At 35.8% G+C, this 14,237-nt stretch overlaps 2 protein-coding genes and 1 long non-coding RNA gene across 3 annotated transcripts; all 3 read left to right on the forward strand.

Moving 5' to 3' along the window:
- The first annotated feature begins 1,035 nt into the window (after window positions 1-1,035).
- LOC125203550 lies at window positions 1,036-1,323 on the forward strand. The gene is made up of 2 exons (XR_007173394.1): window positions 1,036-1,183; window positions 1,277-1,323. It is a non-coding gene; the product is annotated as an uncharacterized LOC125203550 (long non-coding RNA).
- Window positions 1,324-1,472: 149 nt separating this feature from the next.
- On the forward strand, window positions 1,473-4,926 carry LOC125206630 (probable LRR receptor-like serine/threonine-protein kinase At1g56140). Its single transcript, XM_048105870.1, has 2 exons — window positions 1,473-1,752; window positions 4,388-4,926. Exons 1-2 carry the CDS (start codon window positions 1,473-1,475, stop codon window positions 4,924-4,926), a joined length of 819 nt encoding a protein of 272 aa, XP_047961827.1.
- Window positions 4,927-9,590: 4,664 nt separating this feature from the next.
- On the forward strand, window positions 9,591-13,658 carry LOC125204964 (cold-responsive protein kinase 1-like). Its single transcript, XM_048103736.1, has 7 exons — window positions 9,591-10,368; window positions 10,970-11,086; window positions 11,175-11,302; window positions 11,636-11,846; window positions 12,367-12,598; window positions 12,925-13,075; window positions 13,144-13,658. The coding sequence occupies exons 1-7, from the start codon at window positions 9,621-9,623 to the stop codon at window positions 13,456-13,458; spliced, it is 1,902 nt and encodes a 633-aa protein (XP_047959693.1). The 5' UTR covers window positions 9,591-9,620; the 3' UTR covers window positions 13,459-13,658.
- The last annotated feature ends 579 nt before the right edge of the window (window positions 13,659-14,237 follow it).

Genomic DNA, 14,237 nt, shown 5'->3' on the forward strand with positions numbered 1-14,237 from the left:
CCTCTAACATTCTCACTCACCCTTAGATAATTAATTTACCACATAATCTCATAAATAAATAAATCGCATGCCACATCATTTAAATCACATAGTTTGACTTTTCAAACTTTCAACACAAACCCTAAACTCAATTCGACCATAACATCTCATGAAATAAATGCATTCTTGATTCCACGTCATTAACAATTCATTCTAGGGCTCTAAAATTAGGGTTCTAAAATCCGGGATGTTACATGAGAGGTCCCCCCGATCTGAAGATGCTCCTATGCGGTTAGGCGAAGAAGCTTGAATCTTCTTTGTGAGTCTACTATATGCGTTCCTCTTCTGGTTCGATGCTTCGATCTTAGGGTCGCAAGGTTCTAGAGGCAAGCCTTTAGAACGTGTGTGCATACACCTGAACAAGAAACACAAATGTGAGAACTCGAAAAATTAAAAGAAAAAAAATTAAAGCAGTAATGTTTGAAGTAGTAATCTTGATTATTATAACGATATCAAACTATATAATACAAAAATTGTCCCCGGCAACGGCGCCAAAAACTTGATTCAACTTTATTTTACCCAAATAATACATACAAGTGTACAGGGTTATTGTAGCAAATAGCAAGCAAGAGTATATCGTATCCCACAGAGACAATTAAGTGTAAACCTAAGTACCACGAACCAATTTCAACTACTATCCAGACGATCGAGAATTTTGGTTTTAAACTAACAACTACTAAAAGTATATAAAATCAGAGATTAAAATAAGCACTTAAACAAGAAAACAATTAAGCAAGTTGTAGAAAATGATAGAGAAATATGCAGAATTCAAGGATCCGATGCACAACTCATAGCCTAACCCAATTGAAACCGATTTACCATTTAAAGTGTCCAAAATTGTTGAATCAATCACAAATATAGATTAAACCCCCTCCCGAGGTGAGAAATCCATAGATTAGGTGTAATAATTGAAGTCCCCTTCTAATTCTTAGACCTAACTCCTAATAGTTCGATTAGATTAAAGATCCCACTCAAAACCTCAACTCTCCCGAGGAGCTGGAGCTGCACCAAGCCGGGCGACTTCCTCTCTCCTCCTGGCTCCACCAGGTATTTGTTGGGAGAGAGAGTGAGCTACAATCCATCAAATCTCTCCATTGAGGAATCCTCAAATAAGGACTCCACTCTTTCTCATTCTCCACAACAGGTTTATTTTTAATATTTTATTTTGTTTCATTAAAAATCATTTGTTTCACTAACATAGAAATAATATATATGAATATGCATTGTTTGTTCGCAGGAGGTTGTTGTTGTGCTGAGAGTGTCTTTGCACTGCAGAGGATGTGTCAAAAAACTCAGGAAACATCTCTCTAAGATGGAAGGTATTTTTTTTTATTATTGAAAGTGAGATACTTTGGAGCATTCGACACAGAAACATTGTTCGAGTTATTGGATGTTGCAGCAGCCCAGAGTTTAAAGCTCTGGTTCTCACATATATGTCGAATGGGAGCTTGGATAAATGGTTATATTCCAACATGCATTCTCTAGATCTTATGCAGAGACTGAAGATAGCAATAGACGTTGCGGCCGCCTTGGAATATCTTCACCATGGCCATACATTCCCAGTTGTCCATCGTGATGTAAAGCCAAATAATGTTTTGCTCGATCAAGACATGGTCGCTCATCTGGGTGATTTTGGCACTGGGAAGCTTTTTGACAATGGAGAAGTTGTCGTCCAAACACAAACATTGGCGACTATCGGATATGCTGCACCAGGTGATGCATAATTCTAAACTTTTCATCTTTAATAATATTATAGTCTTTTGTTTATAAAAATATCAATGTTTAATAAAAAATATACTAATGATGCATGTTGCACTGCTAGAGTTGGGAATGGAAGGGAAAGTGTCCACACATGGAGATCATGTTGCTCGAGATGTTTACTGGGAAGAAGCCAACAGATGATATGTTTGATGGGGAAATGAGGTTGAAAGAGTGGGTAAGTGAATCATTACATGAAAACTCAGAAAGACGTCCACAATATGCATTTTCGGTTGGTATTCGCAGTAATGGGTTTTGATGCTTGTAGAGTAGCGAACTCATAATGTGTAAGATTGAAATGATCAAGAATTTCTTATCTGTTGCAAAATGTTAACTTTGCATAACTTGTCCCTGTATTTAGTTGTAGTTATGATGGTTGGTTTTCATTAGTGATCCGTTCGAGAAAAATGACTCCCATGTGTTGGAACATTTTAATATGGTCCAATATAATAGTCTAAAGATTGTATAATATTTATGGCTATTTATTGATTGACCCGATTACGTGATCTAATAAGGTTATGCTCCCTCCGTCCCAAGATAAGTGACCTACTTATTTTGGGCACAGGATTTAAGGAATGGTATTTAAATAAGTTAAAGTGGAAAGAGTAAAGTACGAGGAGAGAAGAGAGAATAAAGTAGGTGGAGAATAAAGTTAGAGAGATGACTTTTTTCTAAAAATGAAAATAGGTCACTTATATGGGACACCCCAAAAAGGAATACAAGTCACTTATCTTGGGACGGAGGGAGTATAATTTATAGGGTCAAACGATTATCTATAAAAGTATGAGGACTACTATGCAGATACTACTTTGGATAACTATAATTTTGTTATGGGTGAAATTAAAGTTATAATAAAGTTAGGGACTTATTCTCTAAATACATGGTTATGGTCCCCAAGTGCAACCTATAAATAGGTCAATAGAATCCCATTCCTTTTGACCGGACGTAATATCAAGACTCTACAGATTACAGAGAATCTGTGAGAGAGCGTTCACTTGGAAGACTAATTTCCATACTTCAGAATCATCAATAAGATCATGAATCCAAATCTATATGTATGCTTTCGCTTTATATTTATCAATCGTATTCGACACGTGTGATTTATGTGATGAATTATGTGAATCATTAATTTGATTCCAACAATTGGTATCAGAGCCAATACATGTTGGAACGAATTGATAATTCGTTTAATATGATTTTTCATTCTGCTGGATTCAGTTATTTGAGATGTTCGTCAATTCTTCGTGATGTCTGTTGTGAACACATGAATTTCTTTTTTTGAAAAAATTTTAAGATTGAGGAATTTCCGAAAAGAAATTTTCAAATTGTTTCTGAATTCATTCACAAAGATTTCAATGTTAATTGATTATCAATTCACGCAAACCAATGTCTGATTGGTCTATAAATTGAGAATTCATTTATCACGACTCGATTATTTTATTTTGTTGGATTCTATGGTTTTAGTTCAGAGAAGTGGGTTTACGTATTTTGGTTACTGCTTTATACACTCCTTTAGTCCAACAGAATGGTTGTGAGAAATTCTTGTTTGTAATTTTGTTGATGGAATTTTTCGTTAAAATCCATATTTATGTTGTTTCCAACATTCAGTGTTATTTTTAGCCAAAGACTTTCAACTAGATTCTTGATGTTAAACATTCTGAAATTCTGTATTTTTGAAAGCAATTTCTTTCAAAATTATTTTGGAAAATTCTCTGGTTGCCGTCTGTCTTGGGTGATAACCGGCGACGTCGGGCGTTGGCAGTGACGTCACGGTTAGCAGCGGTTACCGGCGATGGAATGAAACGGCGTGTCGAACCGTCGCATCTCCTCCTTCACTATAGCTGCTGCTATTCATTTTGCAGAATTGAGGAGGGTGATAGGTTCTGGGCCTTATTTTTTTGTTGTGGGCTGTTAACTTATTTTTTTATAAGTCAAAATTTGGGTCATGTGGCAGATTATGGATATGCTTATTTTAAAATTTTCTTTGTTAAGCTGCCTATTTTTAGACCATCAAATTCTTCGGCTAAAGCTTCATCTCTTTAGTTATTCTATTTTATTTACAAAAACTTTGCTAAATAGCCCGCAAGTTTTTTAAAACAGTTAAAGTAATTAATTGTTTTGATTATTAAATAATTAATTGAATAATGACTTAAAGTTTACGTGGTCTATTATTTTAATTAAATTAATTGAAATATTACCTTGCCAAAGTGAGCTCTAATGTGTAGATTAATTTATTTAGAATATATAGGATATTTGTATACATGAAATGCATGCGAATAGTTAATCGGCCCAAAGGAAGATTGTTATTTGGCCGTGTTTCTTGTGTACCTTGTGGTAATAATATGAGATTATTCGTAAGTCATTGTGGACACTAAGTCGGCCCAAAGGAAGACTTATTGTTTGACAGGAAATGATTATCTATATTTGATTACTACGTGAGATGTCACTTGCAAGTTAATTATTTTGTCCAAAGATAAAATTTTAATGCTGTGCCGACATCTTGAAATGGGAATTGTCATTATTTAATTTATTTATTTATTATTTACGTGAGCTAATTATTGTCATATTTGTTATATTTGTTCTTTGCTAGCTCAAGAATCTGCTATTGGTTTTCTAAATTCCATTCCTGTGCTAAAGGGCAATACCTATGCATCATGGAGAAGCAAGGTATTGATTGGTTTGGGGATTGCAAATTTAGACTATGCACTTCGGACGGAGCAACCCACCCCTCTTACTGATGAAAGTTCCGATGAGGATAAACGGAATTTTGAGAGGTGGGAACACTCCAATCGCATGAGTCTTATGATTATGCAACATGCCATCCCTGAAAACTTTCGTGGTACTGTCCCGAAAGAAGCAAATGTTAAGGAATTCCTCCAGGCAATTGATATGAATTTTGCAAGCAATGAAAAGGCCGAAACGGCTTCATTGATGCATAAACTTGTGACTATGAGGTATAATGGCCGAGGGGAAATTAGGGAGCACATTATGGAAATGTCAAACACTGCTTCAAAGCTTACGGCACTTAATTTGACGATCAGTGATGATCAACTAGTGCATTTGGTTATGCATTTTCGGTTGGTATTCGCAGTAATGGGTTTTGATGCTTGTAGAGTAGCGAACTCATAATGTGTAAGATTGAAATGATCAAGAATTTCTTATCTGTTGCAAAATGTTAACTTTGCAGAACTTGTCCTGTATTTAGTTGTAGTTATGATGGTTGGTTTTCATTAGTGATCCGTTCGAGAAAAATGACTCCCATGTGCATGACTAATACCATTTGTAAGGAAATAAATTTTGCTCATTTTAAGTTATTTTTATTACTATGAACATAGATAACCAATTCTTGTTGCACTTACGTGGATATACACCCTATCGCTGCCTCACATGAAAGACGTTATTTCAAGAACTTGAGAATATGGGATCGAAGTGTTGTTTTATTTCATCCATCTCAGATTTACAATGTCAAAAAGTATGACAGGAAACTAACCAAATTCTGTTTCTGATCTTTTCTTTCTGGCTTGGTGGATTGAAAGAATATCTTTTCCTCTATTCGTTAAACGAGTAGAAAAGATGATTACATTTAAATGATACAAACCCCCCCAAACATGTTGTCAGCATAGGTTGGTTTGATGTTGAGAGGCATGGGATTTTCGAACAACACTCCCATTTTCTAATCTCTTTGTTTGATTATGTGTAAATGCAAACAACCCCACCAATCGATCTGGTAACTGAGGGCACAACGGCAAGAACCGAGGATACCCGAGAGGTGACAGAAGACGAAGAAGGACCGCCAGAAACAGGGGAACCCGAGAGAGTGGCAACCGAGGAGAGCACGGCGGCAAGGAAACTCAGGCCAAGAGAGCAACTCAAACCGATGGAACGATTCCAGGATTACACCGCCGTGTAAATCCTTAGTTATTTAGCATTTCAGTTTATTTTCCTTTTTGTTACACCGCCAGGTCAACACATTTTCAACCCTAGGTCCGTAGTCAAACAGACCCTTGACCGATATATTGACCTCACCAATAGAGCTTCACCCCAACCTCCAGTCCCGGATTCCGGAGAGAGGCCTCCTCAATCGTATATTCGAGAGCGAAGTTCCATCTAGGGTTTTTCTCTCCGTCCGTGTCCATAGTGGTAAGCCCGCTTGTGTCGGGTTCTCCATCGATGGACACCTCCGCGTAGACTTTCATCCTCCCAAAGCTCCGGACGTCTGGAAGATTGTCGGCCGAAACAATGATTATTTCGAATTTTCTGCTCTACATCAAAATATGTTGCTTGTATTTTGTGGGATTTGTGTTGTGCTTATGGGAAGGGCGTGGCTATTGTAAATGCTTTATAAACTATAAGAAGGAAAAAGAGAGAGAATAGGCTCACAAATAATTGAATCTGGGTTAGGCTTCTATTTTCACTAGGCCTGTACGAGTATTTGGATTTTGAGCTCTCCTTTTATTTGAAAATAGTGGGCTGTTTTCTTTTATTTAAGTCCTGGACTCTTAAAATTTCCTGGCTTAGGCTAGGACTGTTTAATTATGTTGTTAATTTCCTGATTAATTATTTCATTGTGTTTAAATCTTCAAAATTAGATTATTAATTTATTAGATGAAAATATATCTTCTGACTTAATGGATTCTAAATTGATTAAATCTCCCGATTTAATTAAGTCCCGAGTCCATGTCATCGACTAATGTGTGATATAAGTTTCATTACCAGTTATTTTTAGGGTTTTTGAACAGTAGATTCTCCTTCTTTCAATTCCTCTCTTTTTAAATCAATTCTTAGTTGCGGTTTCTTGGATTTTGCTTAGATTGTTTTATCCACCAAATTCTCAAATTTAATTAACGTAATTAATTTCCTGATTAATTATTTTTATTGTATTTACGTCTCCAAATTAGTTACTTAACTCTATGAAATCAAATCTTCCGACTTAATTGAACCCAAAGTGATTAATTCTTTCAATTTAATTAAGTCTCGAGTCCTTATCATCGAGTACATTTTGATATAAGCTCTAAAGAGAGTGGCCAAAATTGGTCCTAAACATATGGTCATTTTACTTTTTTGGTCATAAACTTTATCTTTTGGATTTTTTGGTCCTGCACATATGTAAATTTGATCATTTTAGTCCTCCGTTAATAGTTCCGTTAATTTTTTAATAGTCAATACGTTTTGCCCAATTTTGACCAGATTAGAATCTTAATTATGATTATTAAGTCTACCCTTTTGATGGCAGCAGCGCGGGAATCAACAAAATCATCAAGGTGGAACCTCCTCCCGCTACCCGAGGCGTCGTTGTACCCTCCCTTCCCCTGCTCCAAGCTCAGCCCCAACGGAAACCCGCCGCCGCCGCCTCCAACGGTGTAACCGCCGCCGATTTCAACTCCGAGGCCGACTCCCATCCCGGAGACTCCAACCAGATGAGAGGAGGCGTCGCCCGAGAGCTGCAGCATCATCATAAGTTGCAAAGTTGGAATTTGTGAGCATGCTATAGTAAGACTGGGATTGTGTTTGTTCTTTTATGCGCTGCTTTCGAATTCCTTAATGTGGATATGCACAGCTTTTTAGTAGCTAAGAGATTCATTTGTTTTAGCTGGATAACCTATGGTTGTCGAATATGGGAATCGAAGTGTTGTTTTATTTCATGCATCTCTGGTTCACTTTTAGTAGTAGTGCGTTAGCTACTACATGTTGCAACTACAGATTTACAATTTCAAAAAGTCTTAAGCTTGACCACTTGAACTGACTTAAAAAGTAGGACATGGCGGCTTTCTCATGCTTTTAAAAAAATTTAAAAATTAAGATACAAGTAATTTTTTAAATTCAAATCATTGTTTTTTAATTTTAGAAATATCATATAGTTTAAATAGATATATGAAATTAGAGATCAAGAATTGAATAGGCTGGATTTAAGGAATAGAGTTGCGCACGTTAAATTAAAGTTCATTTGTTAATTATGACTTATGATTACAAGTTACCTTTAACTATTAAAATGTGATCCAAATACAAATGATTACATCTTGTGATCAAACTACTATTTTTTTAAAAATAAAGATTGCTGTTTATTGATGACTTTAAAATCTGCGTTATATGAGTATATGAGAGGTTAAAAAGTTATGAATCAATATTATTGATTTAATTTAAAATAAATGATATTGATTCGAAAAAAATGAAAGAAAGCCAAAAGCTACAAGATCTTCTATAAATACTAATTATATTAATCCAAAATGTGTTGGACTATTTGTGCTCGGTATGCGTGTGGCGGCTAAAGGGAGAAAGCAGACTGGCAGGGAGGTAAGAGAGAATAAGATAGGGTGGCGATTGAACAGAGATTTTTTTCTGGTAGATAAGAAAAGGTTTGATAAGTAATTATTTACGGCGGTTAAGAGCATCTCCTCCTGGGGCAGCCAAAAATGCATTTTCGGGTGAGATTAAGCTTTCAACTGTAAATATTTTTTGAAATTGCAATATAGGCCTATAGTTGATTTTTGTTTCATATTCTTAAATATAGTTGGAGGCAAACTGGCCGATGGAGAAGATGACGTCAGCGCAAGACGAGGAAAGTGCAATAGATGATGATTGGAGAAGATGAACGGTACCAAAGAACGATGGAGACGGACATAAGAGGTTGGATGAGAAGAGAAGACGGAGACTGGCGTTTTAACCTAAATGAATTCTAAATTATACCTTGAATTTTTTGTTAGAATGGTCTTTCTAACTAACTGGCTCAATTATTTGGGTGAAGAGTTTAATGAGACATATAATATACTAACAAATACTTAGTTATTACTGTAATAAATTTATTTGCTTAATTTGATAAATTAGAGTTTTAAATATGATGAAATATGAAGGTAGATTATATACATTATTTATTTATTGTGTAGTTCATTATCTTATTTTTTATGATCATGACTTCAATGTTTTGAATATTATAAATTGTATATTACCCTGAATTAAGATTATAATTATTAGTTGTGATTTATTTTATTATATTTTAATTTTATTTTCACATTTCAATTATTGTTATATCTCTATATCTATTTTATTGGGTTTAGGGCCCAATAATAAATTAAATCATAAGCTCAAATTTAACTTTGTTCTCACTGCCGCCCCAATAGGAAGTTTTGGTTAGAAAAAGATTCAATCAAAATCAGCAATCAGTTAATGTGTATATAAAAAATGAGAGCCATTTTCTTGAGAAGGCGCGTGAAATTTTCATGCTAATAAGTAATAATGAAATGGTGGTTCCGAGACGACTTGAAGGTTGGCGGGCCAAGCCTTTCATATCACCATTATCCCTTTGTATAAAAATAAAAATATGACTCACAAATTTACTTAATTAATATTTACAATTGACTACAACACTCATCTTGACCGAATAATAATATGGATTTGTCACTAGTGTAATGGCATGAGAACATATATGCTCAATACTTTAGTGTCTCAACACAAGCACAAAACTAAAATGAAAAAATTATAGTTTTCAAATAAGAAGATTCCACGAAAGATGCACTAAATATGTGGAGTAGTTATATTATATGAATGTTTATGAAAATATATTTCATTTCATATTGGGATCATTGTTAAATAAAATAAATAAATTAAAAAGGTTGATGCTTAAACCTCTTGACCACAACATTTATGTCCATTACTATTGTTTGAAAAGATGAATTGTTTATAGTCCTACCTACCGTAGTTGACTTCAGAAGAAGTGAAGAACGACTCAGAGAGAGTAGACACAGAGTCATCTATGTCCGCAGCTGGTTATATATAAAATCTAGTTTTGTATAAATCAAAACCCAAACCCGTTTGAGTGATTTATAAACATGAGAAAAATGAGGTGGCGGGTGGGGCTGATGTTATTGGCGGTGTGCTGCCAAGTGGTGAATTCTGATGAGTGCAGCGGTGAAATAGCTGCTGATGTATCTATCTTTCAACGAAACGCTAATTCCACGTGGCTTCAACTCCGAGCAAACCTGTCGGAGGCGGCGGAGGTTGGCAAAATGTTCGCGACGGCGCAGGCTATGACTTCAGCGGACGACGCAGACCCGGTTTACGCCTTGGCTCAGTGCAGACACTACATGTCTCAAGCCGACTGCTTGACCTGCTACGACAAAGCCTTCTCCCTCATACAATCAAACTGTGTATCCCACAACCAGACCGGCGGCCGGGTCTCCTCTGAGGGCTGTTTCCTCCGGTACGAGGACTACGACTTCTACGAAAGGATAAGCGATAGCTGGCCGAAATGCGAAAATTTTCCATCCTCTGATGAAGCCGGCATTTTCAGGGAAGAGAGGCGTAGATTGCTGGATGATCTTCAAGTGGCGACTCCGAGGATGAAAGGGACGTATTTTGCGGCGAGTAAAAGGAATACGGTTTATGCTCTGGCGCAGTGTGTTCTCTCGGTCACGGAAGACAGCTGCCGAAGCTGCTTGCAGGAGGCCAAAGTCAACTTACAGACGTGCTCCGATGCAAGAAATGGCAGTGTTGATGAGGATTCCTGTTTCATGAGATATTCCGATCAACCATTCTTTCCCGACAACTACAAAACAGACCTCGATCTACTACGGCCTGGTAATTACTCCCTCCGTCTCTTAAATTTTGTCACACTTTGACCGGGTATAGGTTTTAAGAAACGTAATGGAAAGTGAGTGGAAAAAGGTAGTGAAGAGTGGGTGTATTAGTTTTAGAGTAAAAGGTCAATTTTGGTCCTAAAAAGGACTACTTCGTCGATAACAAATGAAATCCTTGTCGGAGCGGTCCTTTTTTGACGGTTCCGTCAAAAAACTAACGGTTATGTCAGTATGCAATTAGTGTTGACCGTTAGTTTTTTAATAAAATAATAAAAAAAAATGACTACTTCGTCGACATTTTCATTTGTTATGGATCTGTTTTTCAAAAAGTTAATGTTTTGGACCAAATTCGTATTTAGGTCATATATTTAGGACCAGTATTGACCTTTACTTTTAGTTTTATAGTAAATTGTGAGCTGAAATGAGTTAGTGTAATATGAGGTTCACCATAAAAAAGGTAAAAAAAAATGAAATGTGACAAATTTATGGGACGGATGGAAATGAAAAAATGTGACAAAATATAAGGGACAGTGGGAGTACCGTTTATAATTTCTCTCCTGGCTATATATATATATCTCTAAATTAATTGTTCCAATCAACAGGAATTGATGAAAAGGCAGTGATAGGAGGAACGGTTGGAGGTTCCCTACTATTTGTTATTGTAGTCATTACTTTCGTGTGGTTCAAGTTTTCAAGGCACCTCAAAAACGCTCTAATAGGTTCATTACTTACTCTAGTATAATTTTTCTCTGCAGCTACCATATAGTATATATCTTCATCTTCATAATCAATTGTTAATATGTGCAGCCAACATATTGGGGGCAACCCAATTGCAGCTTCCGAATAGATACAGCTACACTGATTTGAAAGAAGCAACAAACAATTTCAGTAACCAAAGTAAAATAGGACAAGGTGCTTTTGGTGCCGTCTACAAGGTGCACATAACAGAATTGAATTTCTATTTATAATATTGATACAATTTATAATTCTTTGTTTGATATATAATTATAGGAGTATTTTGATTTCAACTTGTTTGTTTGATATTTCAAAAATTAATCAAAATTTGATCTTGACTTTTGATTGATTTTTTTATTTATATACATGATGTATTTTTACATATATTTTTTATATTTTGAGGCATTGTACAAATATATATATTTTGTATGGGTATGCAATGTTGTGTTCGTGTGTATGTGAATGTGCATTATGTGTTGTGTGTGTTTGTGAGATATCCAGTTTTACACTTATTTGGAATGTTGTATGTGTAGGCGACATTGAAAAATGAGACAGTTGTGGCAGTGAAGAAACTGGATATGAAATACAACAGAGCAAAGGCAGATTTCGAGAGTGAAGTAAGACTTATTAGTAATGTTCATCACCGTAACCTTGTTCGTCTCTTAGGATGTTGCACCAAGGGATCTGACCTGCTTCTTGTTTATGAGTTCATGGAGAACAAAAGCCTTGACATATTCTTATACGGTATGTTCCAACTCAAATGTACTATTAGATCAGTTAATGGGAAAATATACTCTCGTCGTCCTTCTGTAGTAGAGACATCTCTTTTGGACACATACGAGATTTTAGAAAATTTTGTTAAGTGAGTTAAATGGAGAGAAAATAAAATAGGAAATAGAATAAAGTAAGAGAGCGGTGATATGTTCCTTTTTGCCAAAAAAGAAAATGAGACTTATATATATTGGGTTCATGATCTTAAAAACTGAAGTTGTACGTGAAACTTATATAGTTACTCCCTCCGTTCCACCATAAGAGACTCATATTTCTTTTAAGACGTCCCGCATAAAGTGAGTCTTTTCTATTTTTGGCAAAATACAATACAATTAATCTCTCTTACTTTATTCTCTCTCAACTTAACTCTCTAAACTATAATTTTCTTAAATATCATACCCAAAACAATCGTCTTGCTTATGGTAGGACAAATGAAGTATTTTAATTCTCTCTGTACACAACTTGAGATATTTTCTATTTATTTCTTGAATAGGTAATAAACGAGGATTGTTGAGCTGGAAACAACGGGTGGATATAATATTTGGGACGGCAAAGGGGATTGCATTTTTGCACGAGGATTACCACACAACCATCATACATCGAGATATCAAACCGGGCAATATCCTACTCAATAATCACTTCCAAGCTAAGATTGCGGATTTTGGTTTGGCGAGGCTTCTCCCCGAGAATCAGACACATGCCAGCACTAACTTTGCAGGCACATTGTAAGTCATGTTGCCTCATTCTCATCACTCTATCTATCTATTTGTGTATATAATATATATTCATGATTGGTGTGATTAATTCTAATTATTTAAATTGTTAATTCTGCCAACTCATCAATACAGTATATTAAAAATGTTAATACATGATCGACATTAAAATGTCAACACATAATATCAATACAATATATTGAAATGACAACAAAATTATGTGTTGACATTTTAATGTCATCGTGTTGACATTTTTAATACATTGCATTGATCAATTAGTTAGTAGAGTTAACAACTTAAATAGTTAGCAATATAACGCACCCCCTATACATGATTAGGGGGTATACAGCACCGGAATACGCCATCGGCGGGCATTTGTCTGACAAGGTCGACATCTATGGCTTCGGAATTGTGATGCTCGAAATCATCAGCGGCAGAAAATCCACTGACGTCACCCCAGATTCCACCCTTGATTACTTACTTAAAGAGGTTAAATTAATACTCAAAAATTAACACAATAGATTTGAGCATAGTTACCTAATTAGTTATGTATGCAGGCATGGAAGTTATACGAGAGAGACATGCACCAAAACCTAGCTGACGTGGCGTTGAACTCGAACGAATATCAAGTGGAAGAAGTGAAAAAAATGGTGGAAATTGCTATGCTGTGCGTACAGTCAACGCCTTCGTCGAGGCCAACCATGTCTCAAGTTATTTTCATGCTTTCCGGCGATGGATCGGTTGGGCTGCAGAGGGCTGTTCGAACATCGTCTTTCAGTTATGAAATTGGAGTTCAAATTGATAATGGCAGCTTGCTTTCTACACAAGAATCTGCCTCTGAATCTGATGCCACTACCTCACTCAGGGAGTAAAATACATTTTTGTAAATAAATGAATTTCATGTTTTTCAGTTTTCTCATTTACTTTGCTCACCATGTCTCAATATATATGTTTTATACTCCTTGCCAATAATATTGATGTCTAAGTTACGTATTTCTCAACAAATACATTAATTTGTTAGGCAAGCAGCTTGTATTTTGTTAATTTGGGTCGAATATATATTTAGCTCTTTCCTCAATATATATGGATATCTTTTTTCAAACGAATAAATAAAAAGAGGGCACGTAATATATTATAGCTCCAACATTAGAATTTTTAACCATTGCATCCTCATATATGCAACTTAAATTAAAAATGTACTCCCTCCGTTTCTTCGTAGTTGAGTCATTTTACCATTTTGAAAAGTTTCTTTATAGTTGAGTCGTTTCCTTATATAGTAACTTTTTCCTTTTTCTTACTTTACTCTCTCTTACCTTAGGGCATCCGCAACGCAGCTCGATGTTGTCTCGGTCTCGTCTTGACGAGACGAGACAGCGTTGCGACGCTCGTCTCGTCTTGACGAGACGAGACATCTCGTCGCGCGACGCGTCCGGAAAAGGCCGGCCTCGAGCTGGCGAGACGACGCGCGCGGCCACGTGGCGCGTGCTAAGCGATGGCGTGACGCCCACTCGCCGGCCCGCGAATTTTTAAAAATCAAAAATTCGAAAAAAGAAATTGTAAATTTTAATTTTTAATTATGTATTTTTTAATTTTTGAGGCCTTTAAATTGTAATTTTTATTTCATTAAATTATATTATTTTTTAATTATGTA

Source organism: Salvia hispanica, chromosome 2 (assembly GCF_023119035.1).
Source record: "Salvia hispanica cultivar TCC Black 2014 chromosome 2, UniMelb_Shisp_WGS_1.0, whole genome shotgun sequence".
NCBI lineage: Eukaryota > Viridiplantae > Streptophyta > Magnoliopsida > Lamiales > Lamiaceae > Salvia > Salvia hispanica.